Below are 19383 nucleotides of genomic sequence, written 5' to 3'. Positions count from 1 at the left end.
TAGTTGAAATACCATGCTAAATGCATGCTAATGACAATGTAGGCTGCAGTATGTAGAAATGCATCTATCTGTTGGGCAGAGAAAGAAGGAAGGTTATGGATGTTTGAAAAGCTGTTGGTGGCAGACTGTTCTACAGTCACTGGATCAGCTGGTGGTTTATTAGACCAGTGTGAAGTGCTTGACCTAAACTGACTTATCTTGTGTGACGTACAGTATTTGTCTTTCCTCAATTTGTGTCGAGAAGAGAGCCAGGATCAGTGCAGGCAGGTCTCTTGTGGTCTCTGCTTCCTTGGGGACCAGACAAATTGCACTTGGATGCAACCAAGAAAACCATTTAACTAGCAAGGAGCAAAAACACACCTGAAAAGATGCAGTGTGTAGGGAGGTACTTGCTTTTATACTTCTTTATGTTTTGTCCTACTTGATCAAGGCTAGGTTGGATGGGACTTTGAACAACCTGGTCTAGTAGAAGATGCAGGGGGGTTGGAACTGAGAGATCTTTAAAGTTCCTTCCAGCCCAAGCCATTCTCTGTTTCTATGATTACTTCAGCTTTCTTCTACTGAAAATATTGGTCAGTCTAGTTGTTATAAACTTGTGATAAATTCTTGCTATTGTGAGTTTAAAGTTTTTCTGTCATCTTTAGTGTGCTCTCTATAAGAAGAGGATTTAAGTGGCTTTGGATCATTCCATTTGGATTTCTTATCAAGGGTCAGCTAACAATTTTTCTGTTATTCTGCAGCAAGAAGTTGCAGATACGGTTTTGTGTTCTTTTTGTTGCACAGGTTACTAATGCCAACATGTTTTCATTTCTAGAGCATGGGAGAGACTAAAATGCATCCCCTTAGGTAATGCAGCAGCTTGACTTACGATTCACTTTAAGAATATTTCTGTTACTTGGAAGTGATTGTAATCTTAATGATAAGAGACTATTTTGCTTGCTTCAAAACTAGCCTTAAGTTGCAAAATCAAGGACAGATGTCTTTGATATCAATTTATTCAGGTATTTATCTGAGATTTTCTATTTTAGGTCTCATTAATTACTATTCAGATTACATGGTACTCTCCATAGCCACAAGGAGAGGTACATTGAGAGGAACAAAGAGAGTAGGTTTAGATCAGATATTAGGAAAAAATCTTTCCCGTGAAGGTGGTGAGACACTGGAACAGGTTGTCCAAGGAAGTTGGACACCCCATTCCTGGAGGTATTCAAGGCCAGGTTGGATGTAGTTCCAGGCAACCTGGTCTAGTGGAAAGTGCCCTGCCCATGGCAGGGGGGTTGGCACTAGGTGGTCTTCAAGGTCCTCTTTCAACCCAAACCATTCTATAAGTCTATGATTGCTTATGGTTAACTCTGTCAAGTTCTTGGGCGTAAGTGGGGGCTTTGAGTGAAATACGTCTCTGTCAAGGCTTCTTTAACACACTCTGACTGTTGAACTACAGATGGCACGAGGGGTGGTGTGACAGGACCAGGAATGGCAGGATGGGATGTGTAAAAGCTGAGTAAGGGTTGGATCTCAAGCAATGAGGAAGGAGATTGGTAGGTTTAAGAGCTGGTTCAATATTCCCCAAGCAATGAGTGCTAATGAAAATGAGGACATTCAGACTGTTATTTTTTGCAGTAATTTGTTCTGAAGCACTCCGTGTCTTTATTTTTACTTGCTTTCAGTCAGTCAGAGTCTAAAAATTGTGAAACTGCTTGTCACACAGGAATGTGAGGAGTACCACACCTCCCCTAAGGAGGCATCATGTAAAATAGGTAAGGTACAGGCCACGTTCCAACGTCATTTTTTTGTACTCTTAAATGTCCCTGAAGGTGAGAGAGTGAAGTTTGTAAGTTTTGAGTGACCAGTGGCATCCCTTGTAAGAGACTGAATCTGGCACAAAGCAGTCTGGCCAGTCTTTGGGTAGTCTCTGCTTTCAGTGAAGGTATCTGAACTTCCCAAAGTAAAGGAACTTGCTCAGTCTGGACCAGAAGCATACGAATGTGGCAATTGCATTTGTAGAAAATCCAGACTCCAGGAGAGACATATCCAGCAGTGAGTTCTGGGAGAGCAGTGTTGTTGGAAGAGGGAGTGAGGAGCAAGGACAGGGGGTAAAGCAGTGCAAGCTGAATGTGGCAGGATTGCATTACTTTGCCTGAGTTTTGAATGATGCTTACACAGCAAGGCCAAAGAGGATGACAGAAGTATCATTAGCTCCCCTTGCAAGTGAAAGATAATATCACAACAGAACAATCTGATTTAAATGGGATGCTTAAATGGGTATTGTACTGACATCCACACTTGGATAGATCTTAACACAAGGTATTCTGCAAGTAAACAGGTGAAACTTGGGATTGATTATGTTCCCTTCTGTTAGGCAAATAACCAGGGAATCAGGGTATATAAACTGAAAATAAGCGTTCTTCCTTCTTCCATAGGATTTATTATCTGAGGCCTTCCATAGCTTAATACCATTTTCTTTGCCTTGTGAATGACCTTGTGAAATGTTGGCTGCAGACCATGGCAGTATGCAGCATTAGTCTGAAGTCACAGTCCTAGATGAATGCTTCTGCCATGACAAAGCAGATGGTAACCAAGAAGACACGAAGAGCTAGTTGGTCTTTTTTGCCCAGGGAACTCTTGGAGCAACCATTCAAAAAATGAAAAAAAGTTGATGAACTAAGTGTTATCTTCCTCAGTGTCTTCCTTGAACTCACGGGTTCAAACACCAGCAGAGATGACCTCAGATGTTAGTGAATACTGTTCATTTTTAGACTCATTACTAGATAGCAAGAGGTTGTTTTTATCCATTAATTGCAATCAGTGATACAGAGGCTCATGTAGATTAATGCAGGTCACTCGGACTTGAATGCTAAATTCTGTCAAACTCCTTCATTATAGCAGAACATTGAGCTGTTACCAAATTCACATGTCTGCAAACAGTTCCTCTCCTTTACTATGTGCCCTTCTTCTATTTGGATGTGCTGCTTTTCCACAAGCAATGCTCTCCTATCTCAGAAATGTCAGCTATCAAATAGAATAAAATTGTTGATCTTACTCCCCACTAAATTGTTTTGCCTTGGCTAGCACAGGTAATTTGGGGTCTCAAAAGTACTGCTACTTTATTATTCTCTCAGTGGGCTGAACCAATATTAATGGCTGTGGTTTGCTGATATCTACTGAAAACTCAAAAACTTCTGTACTGTAGAAGAATATGTACTAGTGATTGTCCATTTCTGCCTTATCACACAGGACATGAGGAGGGATTTCACTCAATGCTGATGAGTAGCAGTTTTATTACGGGCATCTATTCCTGCCAAAACTCTTTCGTCTCAAAGAGCTACTTGGGATCTAAAAGAAAAACAGCAAGTTGGATAAAGAATGGTGAAGGGCAGTGAGTAGTGTATCACATGCCAATCAGCTTGAAAACAGGTGAAGGAGGAAGTTGCCCTGTTTTGTTTTGTTTTTTTAATTAAGTTTCTAAAGAAGAAGAAATAAAAAACAGTCCACAATGTTTTATTTGCCATTCCTCAGATATAGGTGGGAGTACAAAACACATCAGTATAAAAGCACTGTTGAACACCCATTGAACTCCATTGTTGAACTCCAAAGCTGCTTGTGGACCTTGCACCTTGTTTACATCTTCGATGTTACATATTTTTAGTGAGTAGAACATTTATATATACATATATACATATATACACACACACACATATATATAATATATATATACATGCACATGTAGATATGCATATAGTGTAATTTTTGTTTATATCCTCAAAATTCTTTTTAATCATTTGGACTTTGTGATTCATAAGTGGCTTCTGGCCAAGTTTCATACTGAAGACTCCAAAAAATAACAGTCAAGGTTGTTGTCTTGTAGGATTAGATTACTTGATCTTTGGAGAGGCCATCACAGCAATGTGTTTGTGGTACAAACTCTAGTTGTGATAGTTCTATGTATCAAAATTTATTCCAGGATGGTAGATATGAATTGGTCTTGTTTAAGTTTGTTCTTTTTCCCCTAGGATATTTAAGGGGGCAGAAATCTACTATGGAGAGGTAGTACTTACTGCATAATGGGCTTTTGTATTGTCAGTATATGCCCAAATTGAGGGCAACTGTGAACATAAGAATATAACTTACAGATGTATATTTTCCTGAAACTGCTGGTGAAAAACACCATCAACAGCACGGTTTCTCACTTGGGTTGCACAGAGCATGCAATGGAGGGATTTAGCAATCTGCTGGTTTTACAAACATGCATTTTTAAACTTAAAAATTTTCTCTTAATGTCAAATTGTATTTATCTCTGTGTTTCTGCAGTTCTCATAAATGGTCTGCTCTAATTTTCCACAAGTTTTAGAAGTCACTGTAGGAACTACTGAGCATGTAAGTATGTATTCCATCACCTTTGGAGTGCCTCTGAAATACACTGAGAGGAGTCATAGCAGGATAGAGGCTGTTTTGCCCAGGCACAGTGACAGCAAATGGCCCTTTCAAGCCAGATGGCTTGAACGTCATAGCTCATCTCTGATGAAAGAAACAACCCATGGTCCAACTTCAGCCTTAATTTGAGTCAACAGAGACATCTTGTGACAAAATTGTTTGATGGAAGGTTTAGCAAAATATGGTTTAGGAGCAGCGCTGCATGTGGAGCTTAAAACAGACTTTTTTGTGCAAAAGGTTGTAGTGATTGAAAAGGCTTCTTTTTTTTTTATTTTTCTTTTAAGTGATAGCAGAAGTGCCGTAGGTCTCTATCCTTGTTTGAGAAGCTGGGTGTTTTTCCATTTGTCTGTGCTTTTGGTCTGCAGCTGGTCCTGAAGTAGGTATAATTTCTAATTGCTTAGATGGAGACTACCATGGCTGGGGTGGGAGGTGTGAAGTCTTATGGGATGGAACCCTTTTGAGAGTCAGACAACTCTATTGAGGGAATCATTGCTTATTTTATTTATTCTGAAGTTCTCAAATGAAAATTCTGAAGCAAACCCACTTTTATAACATCAATTTTTTTTCAGACATTATTTCATAGAGAGTTTTAGGGAGTTGCCAGTCTTGAACTAGTTACTGAAGAAAAGCAGATTATGCAACTTTCACATTGGCAGTTTTATTGCCAGCTACAGCCCTCCTACCAGATGACTGATCTTGCAGCCTTATAAGACCTCTCACAGTCTTTCCTTTTACTTTGTGTAATTTATAGACATGTTTTCAAAGGGAAATAGTAATGTTTTCTATACCTTCAACTGCATTCCTGTCTTCTGCAATAAGGCACCTAATTTGTGAAGTAAAATGACAATGTATAACCCCCTTTTTTTGTTTGCAAGTCAGGTAGTGACTGTATTTATATCACATCACTGTTTTGGAAACACCCATTGCAGTTACTCATACATATTTCCCTAAAGAATAAAAGAAAAATTAAAAGTAAAGGAGCATGCAACAAGCTGGATCTAGAAAGCTGGTAGGAAATCCTAGGTCCAGCGCTATGGGAAAAAATAATGATCTGTGGAAAAAGCTTTTTTTTGTATTATGTGTCCTTTTTATAAAGATGTAATGAGATATTGTTGGTTTTGTTATTTGTCTTCAGATGTGAGAAAATTCACAGTTTTTGCTTCTCTCCCCTCATTTTTGGACAGCCTAGAAGTGCTGTGTTCAGATACATCTTGTGCTTACTTCTTCTGAGCCCTCCCTTCACTTTGCTGTTACTAGCTCTTTCAAAGCTGTTAAAATAATTTTCAGACCATCTTGTTTTGCCACTTTAGAAAGGTTGTTGTGGTCTATCTTTTTTTATACGCATGCCTTCCAGTTTAGCTGTTGTTGTATGACTACTTTTACTTCAGCCAAACTTGAAATCAGTGAGGAACACTGACTAAAAATTCTTTCAGATTTTTGATATGTCATTATTTTTTTTTTCTTTTAAAAGGGGGTGTAGGTCATTATTCATAAAAGAGAGAAGAGGCCCTAGAAGTTCCTAAGGCACTGTGGTTTATGTGACTGAAGTAGTTCTTTGACTGTGATTTGATTTTGCTTTTTTTCCAGAGAGTATTTGGAAAATCCTTGTCTCGTTTATCTGTGGAGAAATGACCATGCACTTAAACACTGCTAGTTCCTCTTATATTTTTTTTTAAATGTCCATAAAATGCTGAGATTAAGTTAATTTTCCTCATAACATCCCATGTGATTGCTGTGTTTTAGATTTGTGTCCCAGGGGTAGGGAGGAAGGAGTAAGCAGCTGTGTCATGCTGAGCTGCTTGCAGGGGTTAACCCACAACAAATGCTTTCTATCTCATTTGTTCTCTGTGCATAGAATACTGGAGGAATGAGGTCAATGAGTGTGTCTGTGTGTTTGTGTATCATTTCCTTGTTTTATGAATTTTTTTTCCAGGCAAGCAACTATGAAATATATTTAGTGTGTAGAAGGGGACTACTGATAAATGCATTATAAAGCAAATTGTGCATAACAGTTATAATGAGGCTGAATGTAATAAAGGATAAGTCATAGTTCTGACGGCAGCAAAATAAACAAATTTCTTTCAAAAGCGTGATGCTTCAATCAAAGAATTGGCAAAGTGGAAGCTCATAACTGTTTTATAGGTAATGGAAGTGGAATGAAACGTTATTTAATCCCACACAAACCAAGGGAATAAATTCCTGTCTGATTGAGACTGATGCTCCAGGCTGGTGACTGAGAATGGTAGTGTGTAAACCTGGCTACTTTCTATGCTGCCTTCCCTTTGGACTCTTCCAGCATCTACAGCTGTTTAATTCAAATTTTCAGAAGGTTTCTCACAGCCCTTTTACAATCCCCCTATGGACCTGTCATCCATCACAGTAAACAGTGGGTTTCCATTGGGTTTATCCAAGACTTTCATGATTTTTTTGAACTTTTCAGCCATCACATCTCCAGACTGCAGGGTTTTGGAGATGAAAGATGAATGGCCTTTCTGGTCTTTCATCTCAAAATACCTTTCTACCTTCTCCTTGATTTTGGTTATCCTACTCTGCACTTTCTCTTACCTCTTTTTGAGATGTGGGGACTAGAACTAAATATTACTGAATACATGAATGCATCAGATTTTATGTAGTCAAAATTATGCTTTCTTTAAGCATCCTTCTCGATGATGCTGACTGGCTTGTTGGCTTTTATAGCTGCCTCCGCACTCAGAGCAGGAATTGGATGTGAGCTGGGAGCTCAGCAGTGTTCTGACAGTCTAGTGGCAAAGCCTTCTTTTGATTACTAGCGTAAGTGTGAGATCATGCTCTCTTCAAAAGTCCTCTCAGGGCTTTATTTAGATCCATGACAGCCTTCAACTTTCTTGCAAAATATGCCTTTTCACATGCCCTTAAACTTCCCTTTTCTAGCACTGACTTTTGAGCTCCTGAAAAAATGATGATGGAAGAACAGAATAATGTAACACTTCTGCATGCTGTATGCCCTGCTGTTTAAACTATAACAAACAGGAACTCAGAAAGTTTCTTGAATAAACTCCTTATTTTGAACTGGAGGCAGTCTGACTCCCATTGCTATCATGTTAACCTAGAAGTATTATATACTGCATTCTTCTTCATTTCTGAAGGTTTTTTTATGTGGAATGACGTGAAGAAAATAGTGTGATATAGTAGGAAGTATTATGTGGTTTATTTGAACATGGACATGAGTCAGCATTGTACCCTTGTTGCAGTAAAGGCAGAGTGCATAATGGGTGGATACCTTAAAAAGAGCTTAGCTGTCTGGAACTCTGTGTGGTTCCTGCTCCCACGCTGCCCCAACACAGGAGAGATGTTCACAGATGCAGAGGACCTAGCAAAGACCTGCTAGGGAGGCTGGGTTTGGCTGGAAGAAAGTCTGATGGGGAATCTAAGTGCATCTTTTCACCCTAAAAAAGTGAAGTTGCAGAGCAAATGGAAATAAAATCTTCTGAGGGGTGCAGAGTGAAAGGACAAGATGCAGTGTGAGAAACTTCTACTGAGGTATGAGGGAAAAAGCCTTCACTGAGTCAGACAACTGGAACAGGTTGTCCTGAGAAGCTGGACAGAGGGATGTGACTGGAGAAGCCTCTGAGAAACCCCATCTCACTGTGAACCTGCCTTCAGCAGGTTTGAATGGGTGACATCCTTTCGATCTCAGAATTGTGTTTGACTCTGAGACATTGCTAAAATGAGTGTTGTTTCCTGCAGATTTCTGAATGATCTAACATTTGCCCTGTTTACAAAGAAGCATTTTTAGCAGGAAATCTGAACCTTCAGCAACATCTCCCTGCAATACTCTTGGACAGTAGTACTGGAAAAAGCTGTGATTGTTTGTTTTGGAGTGCTTTCATGGGTGGTGCTGTTGTATTCTGGAGACTTCACACTCAGACACTTCAAAGCCTTTCTGGCTTGTGTCTTCCAAAATCACCCACCCTTGTTCTAACCCCACCAACCTCACTGATCACTGAAAATGCTGAACAGTTTTCAAAATGCCAGCCTTTTTTCCCAGTGAGAACTTCAAATCTCTTGATGTGGAGAGAGGCAGTAAAATTGTTTTAAACAAGGATGCAGGAGATGCCAGTGCCTGTGGAAGTTCTCTTCAGCCCCAGCACTGCCCCCCCAGGCAGGTCTGCCTGTGTCCATGCAGCTGTTCTCATTTCTGCCTGCTGTCCCCAATGCCATCATCATCACCTCCCAGCTGTAAATAAGCTGTTGCAGCAGAGGGAGGTGTTTGGTGGGAGTGAGCTGGGGGGATGGGGTGTGTGTTGGAGGTCAGGGATTATATGTGGCTCATGGCTGCCACAGATGAGTGTGCCACATTTCTTGTAGTTACAGCACCGTTTCCTAGCTGAGGCTGTTTCTAGCAGCCACTGAGACCCTGCAGAGCTCTCAGCCATAGAAACCTCAGAAACACCCCCTGTCTGACAGTGGGACCAAGGATTCCATGCTGTGGCACTCTTTGCCTCCCTGTCATCTTCTCCTTCATGGAACGCTCTGTCAGTGCCCCTTGCACATCAGTTTGAGCTACAGCTCAACCTACATTCAGGCAAACATGTCCTATATGAGTGTTTGGTGTTTGGGAATGCTTTGGGCATTCAGTCATTTGAAGGAGCAGCTCACCAAGGTAAGTGTGGACAACAGCTGGTCATGTTCTCCAGTAGTCAGCAGCTTCAGTAAAAAGTGTTCATTGAGCCCCCCAGCAGAGACTTCTCCATGCTTGCTCGACGTGTATTTAGTACCAACTCTTAGTGCATTAAGCTACTGGATGTAAATAGATAAAGGATCATCAATTGATATGGTCTGCTGTTTCTCTGTGTGTGTATATAGGATGACAAAGAAGCCAACAGACCCCTGCCAAACAAAGGAGACCACGGACTAGGAAATGAGAAGTTCAAACCTGTGGTACCTTGGCCTCACGTTGAAGGTGTGGAAGTGGACTTGGAATCCATTCGAAGGAAAAATAAGGCCAAAAATGAACTAAATCATCACGGTGTTGATAACAAGCAGCAAAACATCATCCAGAGGCAGTATCTCACATTTAAACCTCAGACATTTGTGTACCCAGATCCTGTGTTACGACCTGGAGTCCTTGGTAATTTTGAACCCAAAGAGCCCGAGCCTCATGGAGTTGTTGGTGGCCCTGGAGAGGAAGCGAAGCCATATGTTTTAGGACCAGATTACAAAGAATCCGTTCAAGCCAGCATTAAAGAGTTTGGGTTTAATATGGTGGCAAGTGATATGATCTCACTAGATCGGAGCGTTAATGACTTGCGTCAAGAAGAGTAAGCAAACCTTTTGTGTTCTTTTGTTTATATGGGAATTCTGTTTATATGGGAATTCAGCTATTTGCTTTCCATATATCTGAATTGATGCTTAAAATACTATTTATTAGGCCACTTAAGGCTTCCTGTACTGAAGGCATGAGTGCTGTACTATACCACATTTCCATATATCCTTCTTAATGCTGTTGCAATGATTCCTTCCGTGAATACTTAAGCTGTAGTGATTAATCTCTGAAGTCATCTGTTTCAGTGTCTAATTGCATGTATTTGCATGTTCCATGACTAGCCATAGTCTTCATTGTCATATCTTTTCTTAATCCATAACTTCTTAAGATTTGTCTTCACGAAGGAAGGATTATCTTTATTGGACATCCCTATTCTAGTTAGTTTACTCCGTTTTGATTTACTCTGATGCCTTTAAAATGGAGCATAAATAGAGATCGGAAGCAAATACTGTTCTCTTTAAATAACACTGCCTAATTACTTGCTAATTAATAACAGAAGTATGGATCTGCCATAGTGATGGTTGGAATAGTCTTCCAACAGTTTCCTACAGCATTTGCCCTAAAGAGAAAAGCAATCTTAGAAAAAACATTTATTTGTGTGCTGAAAGGGTGTCTAATTTGTTGTGGGAAAATTCTGGAATTACTCAAGAATTACTAACAGGTTTACACAGTCTATTCTGACTTTTGATATATGTTGAAGCCAGTTTTGCTCTCAGGTTAATCTGCATTTGATACTATTTTCTTTGTTAAATATCTGCTAGGGACAGGTTTCTGAGCAAAGTGATTTAATGGTAGGGTATTTTTTAGTCTGTATTTTGGTTGGGGTTTTGTGGGCAGTGTATGAAGTTAGATATGATGATAAGTACTTTGCAGTTTTCTCTTCCCCCTCATCCCCAGCAATGAAGCTATGCTGATCCCTGGACTGGGTGCCAGTCTGGGCTGTATGTTTGCAGCTGTGGTAAATAATCTGTTGGTGGTTCATTGACTGGTTACTGGGGCTCTGCTCTGGGCTTTTATGGTGAGTGTATTTTTTCATTTTGCAAGGTAGGAGAGAACTGGCCGGCTGTGGGTCTGACTCATACCCGTGCATGTGCAGCTGCTTGAATTTGCTATGTGCTGTGCACTCACTGAAAGCAAATGAAGCACACGGAGTGCAGCATTTCACTTCCTTTGTGCTGTGTTCCTCAGCTGACTTACTAAAGGTTTCCACTTGCTGGCAGTCAGAGCAGAGGACCGTGCCCTTCTGCTGCTGGTGGCAAGGAAGTGCCAGCTGTCCTGGGGGTTCACTTTGTTTTTCTTCCTGTGCTGTGCTCAGGAGTTGGTCCTTCTTACTAAAGAGATTTCTCTGAAAGGGAAGAAATGTTCTGGGTAACCTGTGTAGGTGAGCTTTTTCTTTTTAGGAGGTTATTCCCTAGACACTGCTGCTTCTGCTGCAGCATTTCTTTACTCCTTACAGACAGCAAAGCAGAGGTGGCAGCGTGTCACGTGCAGGTGGGACTGGGCTGCCTCTGCCCAGGTGAGTTGCCATATCTTTGGCAGCAGAACTCAAGTACTCCCACCCCTTCATGTTTGATCAAGGTGAAGGGCATCAGAGAGCATACAGTATCTCCCAAATAGTTCCACACCTGTAGCTTCCTGAAGTATTTTAGGTGTAATCTCCGAATTTGTCTTCTGTTTGGAACATTAATAAATAGATATTCCCAAAAATTATTAAATACTATGAGGAAGGGGAGGGACAGCCGTGAAAAGATGGATTTTAGAAACTGTTTCCTTCAAGCACAGCTGTAGGTAAGCCTAAGGTCAAAGCCAGCAGCTCAACTCAGTTAGGCTTTAGTATTTAATGATTTAACGTTCAAAGCCAGCAAACAAAACAGCACGAAAAAACAATGTGAACAAAAGGTATCTTTCAGGCAACATTATATCCCTTACTTTATGTATTGAATACTTGGGATGCTTGCAGTTGCCTAAGTAGGTTAAAGGTTTATAGCTTCTGCATGTCTGCTGGGAACAGAAGAGAGAGGAAGCAGTGTGAGATTGGCTGATACTTTCAGCTGATATGCTTTCAGGCTCCCACATGCTCACTTCCCTGCTCACTCCGCAATACCAGAGAGAAATCCAGCAAAAGGTAGCAGGTTATCTACTGGATGCACCATTTATTTTCCTCCCACTGTTCTGTTTAAAAAGACATTAGTGTCGGGTAAGGCCACTCAACATTCACTTTAATCCCACCAAAGAGCAATACAGTAATTTTGTGGGGTTTTTGGGGTTTTTTTTTTTGTTTGTTATTTTGTTAATAGTATCTTGGCATTGCTAATTGAGGAAGATCTTTGTGGTAAAGACTGAAATACTCGTTTTTAGGTAGGTAGACCTCCCTTCAGCCCTCTCTTTCTTTAAGCATCAGAATTTTGAAGCGTTACCCTGTGCAGTGAAGTATGCCAAATGCTTTCCCAGGCTGTGCTAGCAAAAGTGAAATAGTGCTGCAAGAACTGTCTCTCTCAGCTTAAAAGCCATGTAGCCTCAGGGCTTGTCCCTGCTGGAGGGAGAAGAGGAAAGAAATGCCAATAGAAGGAGATTCAATTCTGCTGTGTTTGGATTTGACTTTGTAGTCTAACATGTTGCCAGGATGATTTGCCAGCTGCCTTTATTGATTCAGTAGGAACTTTTCTGGTGATTCTGGGCAGTCTCAGCTGCTGTAAAAAGCCTTAATTGTTGCTGTATCCTGTAGAGAGGAATGATGGTGTGTTGAAGTTTTTTGTCAGGTACATCAGAATATTTCCATTTTGCCAGTACCATATAATCTCAGTTTATGGATTTTAACCAATAAATTTCAGTGTTGATGCCCAGCACTTGTGTTGACATGCAACAAGTCATAAGTTTGGTTAAAAAAATCAAGAATGTATGGGGATATGTAAAAATCAATGTACAAAATTTAGAGGATGGCTTATCTCACTGCAGTCTTTCAGCACTCTGCAAGAGGGCCTGGGGGAACATAAAGTGGATAATGGCAGAGAAATACCAGTTTTCCACCTTATTTCTAGCAGCAGAGAAGTAGAGCAGGCTTAGCAGCCCTGCCTAAACCTCTGTACAGTAGCTGGAAGAAATTTTTTTTCTTTAAACTTGGTGATTTTTACCTTTTTTTGATCTGTTTTTATCATCCTGATAGGTGGCAGCCCCTTAAGAGCAGTCATTTATATTGGATTTCACACATTATCCCTGCTTCCTATCAGATCTGCAGTAAAATTAATGTTAGCTTTTGGGAAGAAGGATATTAATTTAATTGCTCCCTGAATTCTATTTTTTTGTATTTGAGAGTCTGCCCAGAGGTAGAGGTGAAGTAAAAGTAGAGTGATAATTTTTCTGGATTATTTTGGATCCAAGATAAATACACCATGCTAAGGAAATAAAAAAGGGACCTAGGTGTGAGGGTGAATGCTGTCAGGTAACAAGGTGTGTCGTCTCAAAAGACACCCCAAGAGATAACCATGGAGAATTGCTGCTAGGAATAACAAGAATCAAGTTGTTTAACCAATATAATGATCCACTTGCCCAGAGTATTTTAAAGTAAAATTTAAATAATGCATCTATACTAGGTCTGACCAGTGATTGTTTCTTTTGACAACTTTAGCTCTGGCCAAAAACATATGCTGGTGAGAAAACACACAAGAATGGAGAAGCATCATTCCTGGCAACCAGTGCACTGGGACACTGGAGCCAAAAACTGCAACAGGGTTGTCATGCTTCAGAGACCTCTCTCTGTGCACAGACTTGTCTTTTGAATGCATTTATAGCCTTGAAATTAATGACATCCTGAGTCAGTGACTGCAGAATGTGGTGCTTGTTTTAACCTCTTCTCCCAGACACAGATACTGTTATGTGCCTCTGTGACTCTGCTGCCTTGTGGTGCGGGAATATCAGAGATAGCTCCGTGAAGGTGCTATATAAATGTTTCATGTTCCATCCTTATTATTCCTGCTGGTTTATTTCCCTTTTCATTAACTCTGAACTAAAATTCTGAAAGGATTCTGATACCCACATTCGACTCCAAGATTTTTTTAACTTTTTTTTTTTATTATTGTTTTTTTCTCAGTGGTAATGCAGAGTTCAGGATCTGTCACTGAGTGTATGCACTGAGTGGTCTAGCACTCCATATACAATCATTTGCACTTGCACTGAGCTCTCCTGCTGGCTGATTTCCTTGATAGTGTTCTTGAATTATTCTGCAGCTGTTTATAGTCATTTTAATTGCAGCTACCAAGAACTTTCCTATTGTTCAGGAATGACCTGGAAGAGGAGGTGGACTGCTTAGCTCCCAGAACAGTCATTTATGCTGCTAAAGTTGCAGACTTGCTTACAATTTGGAATTAATAGCAGTTATTAGTCTAAGAGATCTGCCATACTTTGATGAAGAACTGTGCCTACAAAGAAAGAAAATAACCTCACCAAATGCTTTGGAAATTCAGTTACTGTATTAACAGTCTCGCTCATGTCCCCATAATTTTTGATTTCTTCAAAATATGATAATATTTTTCTGTGGCATGGCTTTTTTTTCCACAACAGCTGTGTCTATAACTTACTAATTTTGTTATTTATTACTAGCTTCTATTCAACACAGAAGTCAGGCTAAGTGGTCTGCAATTCTTTAGAACCCCAGAGCCCTTTGATAAAAATTGGTGTTGTGTGTTCCTCTGTTTGATAGCAAGACTAGAGTCAGCAGTTCATTATCATGGTTTGTCAATTCATGTTGCATTGTTTAGGAAATACTGGGTTTATTTTTAAAAAAGGCAATTAGGCTATTCATGGCAGAAAATTCCAGTAGAAGCTATCGTACAAATTATCTGAAGATAGAACTATTTAGTAAGAAATTTCACTGTGTAGTTGCCCTCTTTTTTATTCTTTTCTCAGGGTGTCTGGCATTGGGCACTGCTAAGAGTTCAACGGAAGTACTTAATTTAGCTTTCCTGCTTCTGAAGTGGTCTCTTTTCATTTTGATCATGTATCAGCCCAACACACTTTCTGGCAGGCATTCTACTTCTGGTGTTTGAAAAAAGTATTTCAATAGCAGCTTTCATACTTCAGTAAGCTACTTCTCGAACTTGGGGTTTGGGGGTTTTGGGTATGTTTGTTTTGTTTTTAATTCTATGTTTTTATTTACATGCACTTAGCTTGAATTAATGCTCATTTCTGTTTACCTTGTTTGGACACCACCCTTTGCATTTAAAGAATCTGTGTCTTACTGCTAACAGCATCTGGTTTTTAATCATGCTGTCTTTCCCATCTTCACAGCTCCCCTTTTCAAAAGGAGGCGTCTCCTGCCTGTGTCTTCTGTCCTGTCAGGTGCTCTGATTCTTTCATTCACATCACGATTCTTCCATACATGAGTGCTGTCTGAGTCTTCCTTGGACATCCAGGACTTCTGTGTGGTTCTGTTGATGGCTTCCCCTTGTCCTTAGGCTGAACAATCCCTGGCACATTTAAACTCTAGTAAACTGGCTCTGAGTTGTTCTAGCAGAAGGCAGTCCTTTACGGACTGAAGTTAACTAAAGTTAATCAGTTCCAAAAATTTCACTTGGTGCTAATGAATCCAATAGTTTCCTGGATCCTTCTTCTTGAAGGTGGGCAAGAACTTGTTTTAGTCAGTCCTCAGGAGCCACTGTCAAACACCAGGACCTTGTAGATATGGTAGAGCATGATCTCACAATGACATCACAAGCTTCCTCAGTGCCCTCTGGTGCCATCCAGCCAGTCCCATGGACTTGTGCCGTGTTTATTTGCTGTAATATGTCCAGGGAAGTGGTCCCTGACTCTCTTTGGTGGATATTCTTTCTCTTCTGCAGGCTGCCCCTAGACTCAGGGACTTGGGAGATGTGACAGCAAACCTTGCAAGGAAACAGTTAAGGAAATCAGATGTTGCGTGTCTCAGTCTTTTATGTGTCCTTTGACAAAAAATTTCATCTCTCTTATCAGCAAACTCATGTTTTCTTTAATCTTTATTTAGCCTACAAGCTCTTCTCGTTGCCCTTTCCATCTTACGGATTTCAACTCTACAAAGCTTTGCCTTTAATGTTGTCTTCATTGGCTCAGGCAATATTTCTGTACTCCTTCTAGGTAGCCAGTCCATGCCTCTACCTTCCCTACTCTACCTTCTGGAGTTCTTGGTGCAGCCAGGTGGGTTTTCTGCCATGCCTGTTTGACTTGCTGCATGTGGGAATGGACATCTCCTGTGTTTTGGGGAGGTTGTCCTCAAAGATGCCATTCCTGGGCCCTTTTTGGCAAAGCTGTAGCACCCAAAATCATTAACTTCTTATGGCAGATATAAGGAGACATGTAAGTAATGCATGGAAGAGTCAAAAAGGGAGAGAAAGTCTCCTGATGGACAAGACTGTTGATGACCACAGATGTAGAGCTCTGAGAAGAGGCTGTTCAGTGTATGGCTCACAGGAGCTGCACCTGGTTAGACAAGACCAAAGCAGTGCAAGATGTTCCAAGGAATCTGTATTCAGTACTTCTAAAAAATACTTACCTATGATGCATTAGTTGCAGTAGCCTCTTTTTATAGTTCAAGCTCAAAATCTCTAGGAATCAATGTAAGTTTTCCTTTTTGAAGTCCACTGTGAAATGTCTGTCCACACCTGCCATTTCCATTCCTGTATTTTGCTAGGTTTGAGACATGCTTATTGTACTTTTGAAGTCAAGAAGCATTTTTCTTGCAGTATATTTTAAGTGACGCACTGTGAAACTCCCTGATTCTCCTGTTAACAAACTTGCACTAGTGTAGAGCCCTTAAGCCAAGGATGTTAGTAGTGCTGATCAGATTTCATGCCAGGGTAATTAACTGTGTTGGCTGAAAAAAAGGATTAGAGCTCAACATGCTTTGCTCAGGCTTGATTTGCTGTTGTTTCGCAACCCGCCGAAGACTTGCTTACAAATCATACATACTGACCCAGAAGGTTTGAGTCTTATGACTTTATTTAAGCTAGATTTTTTTGACAGCTTCTGTTGACAAGTGTTGAAGGAATTTTATCTGGAATAGTTTGACTGGGAGAGGAAACATCATTAATATTTATGGCACGAGACAAATTAATTTCTTGCTGGATTTTTTTTGTCTGTATAATAAAAAGTAAATAGCTGCTGTCTACTCATCAGAGTGAGCCAGAATTCCAGCTGCATCACCCACACACATCTGTCAGTATGATTGTGGCAGAATAAATATTTTTAAGTGTTTTTTTCCTTCTGTGGATTATCCAGTTTGAGTTTTCCTTTGTAAGGACATTACTGCTGTTACAGGGCATAGCCTCTGGGTCATACAAATTTGTACTTGAATAATTGGATCTGTTGCCACAGGTCGCCTTTGACTTCAATCAGAGCAACTGGCAATGAGCTCTTGTTGAAAAATCCGAAAAGGTGACTCTTCCTTGCTTGAGTACAATGTTGTGTGCATACAGAAATGTATTTCTGGACAGCTGTTTTTGCAGCTCGTTTTATAAAACGAAAGGGAATGAGAATTGGCTTGTTTTTTAAAATTGCACATGTAGTTTTGAAGGATGTTTGTTTCATTTTTCAATTATTTATAGTATATAAAAAGGAGGGAATTTTTACCAAAAATAGACTTCTAACTTTTCTAAGAATACATACGTGCAGAGCTGTGTGATAGTAAGACAGAGCCGTTAGTATACTAATATATTTTTCCAATCATAGTTTGACTGTGCCAGTTTGGACCCTTTTTATGGTCCAAAAGCTTTTAAAAATATTGAATTATTTTATTATATTATAATTATTATAAAAATATTGTTAGTGCTAGACTGGAGTAAAAAAAACACCAAAATCTTTAACAAATTACTCAGGGTATGAAATAAGTCAGATGAGTCTTGGCTCCTCATTAGAAATGGACAGTCTTATTACTCTGGGCAAATAACATGAATTTAGTATGTCCTCTTACAGTAAGTAGTTACTTGTCCAGTCAATCTTGTTGTAGCTAAGGAGATTGAATACAAAGGCTCTGGAGTGGAACCTGCTTTCTTCAGGAATGTGATTAGTTCCTTAATTATAGCACTTTGCAAATTACATGTTTGATACTGTTACAAGAAAAAGGATTTTAGTAATTACTTTTGGTATCTATATCATTGGAAATGAAACATTAGGGACTCGGTTTCATTTCACATGGTACCTTGGGAAAATCCTTTATTCCAATGCCACATAATACACTGGAGCTGTTCTCTAACAAAGAAAACTAGTTCTATAATGTGCACATAAATTTTTGTGCACCTCAGTGAGAGCTGGAGTTGAGAATCAGGTGAATTATAGTGGTCACACTAAATCAGGAAGGCTAGCTTTCCACTGCAGTACTGCTGGCAAGATTCCTGGAGGGAAAAAAAATGGTGTTTAAATTGTAATTAGGCATGTATTGTGAGAGCATCTCATGTGGTCAGGAAAGATTTAAATTCCAGGCATTCACCTTCAAGCAAAACTTAGCATTTTCTGTTAACATTTCAGGCCTCAGTAATGAAAACTATGGAGAAAATGGATCCTTTGTCTCTTTAGTGTTGGCTGCTAGCATTTCAGATGTTAAGTTTGGAGGGAGAAATTATTCACCCAAAGAGTACAAAGAGGTTGACAGAGGCACCAGGTGTGTTATCTGTAGTTGGATTTACGTACCTCTGTGTGCGTGCATCTGAAATGAGATGACCAAGCTCTGAACATGACCTCTTACTCAACAAAAATATATATCTAGCACAGCACCTGGAGTATATTTAAATTCTGACTTCAGTGGAAGGGCAGAGAAGAGTGTGAGTGATTTCCTGCAGCTGTTTGTGTAACCCTCCAAGTGCCAACTTGCGGCATGGAAATTCTGGGGCACGTGGGGGAATCGTTCTGTCAAATGAGTCAAATTTTGTAATCTGACTGTGAAGCTAAAAAACAAAATGCTTTCCTTTTTCTCTGTGTTGTTCCTGTTAACCAGACTGTACTGTGCTATGGCATTCAAATAGATGTGCATGATACAAGTTATACTGCAGTCCATGTAGGACATGCAGATGAGCATGGGTAGGAATTTCAAGGTTCAATATCTGATGAGCAAGGCATGGTGGAAATACAGCATTTCTGTGGGACCGAGCTCACTGCCTCAAGTTTATTTCTAGTTGTTTGTATTAGGTTTGGTAAAGCCTGTAAAAGTTTGATAAATCTAAAATTCATCACAGCCTCCCCACGATATCCACAGTGTGACACCAGACTGCAGAAGGCCTCAAGAGTTGTGAGGTCTTCTTCCCTTTAAACAAAAACAGGAAAGCAGAGGGTTTTTTCTCTGTCTCCCTGTATGGGAGTTTCCCCTTCCCTAAGGAAAAGATTTTATTTTAGCCAACTAGGTACCTCAGCTTTCCTGCTCTGTGGTATTAATTGCTTTGATTTTTTTCAGTGTTGGGTAAGTGATAGGGGATTTTTTCAGTGTTGGATAAGTGATAGGGGATTTTTCAGTGTTGGATAAGTATGGGCAAGAATCTTGTGATTAGAAAAATTGCAAAGGTTATTCCTTTCATTCATTTATTATCGCTAATGTTGGGTTTCTATGCAAACCTTGCCCTGGATTTGGATCATGATGCTTTCAGAGGTACAGCAGATATAGATTTTGCTTCCAAGGGCACTAATAATAAAAT

At 40.0% G+C, this 19383-nt stretch overlaps 1 protein-coding gene across 2 annotated transcripts in view; it reads left to right on the top strand.

The window, feature by feature from the left end:
* Positions 1–19383, top strand: part of GALNT7 (polypeptide N-acetylgalactosaminyltransferase 7) — a 70397-nt gene that overhangs the window by 21422 nt on the left and 29592 nt on the right. For both annotated transcript variants that reach the window (XM_005517624.2, XM_014263220.2), the window contains exon 2: positions 9277–9731. In XM_005517624.2, the coding sequence (XP_005517681.1) occupies positions 9277–9731 (455 nt within the window). The remainder of the gene's footprint in view (positions 1–9276; positions 9732–19383) is intronic.

This window comes from Pseudopodoces humilis, chromosome 6, assembly GCF_049639895.1.
Source record: "Pseudopodoces humilis isolate 2021_Gansu_Grassland_sample_001 chromosome 6, ASM4963989v1, whole genome shotgun sequence".
In the NCBI taxonomy this organism is placed as follows: domain Eukaryota; kingdom Metazoa; phylum Chordata; class Aves; order Passeriformes; family Paridae; genus Pseudopodoces; species Pseudopodoces humilis.
Note: the sequence above shows the minus strand (reverse complement) of the source record. Positions and strands in the feature narration are given on the sequence as shown.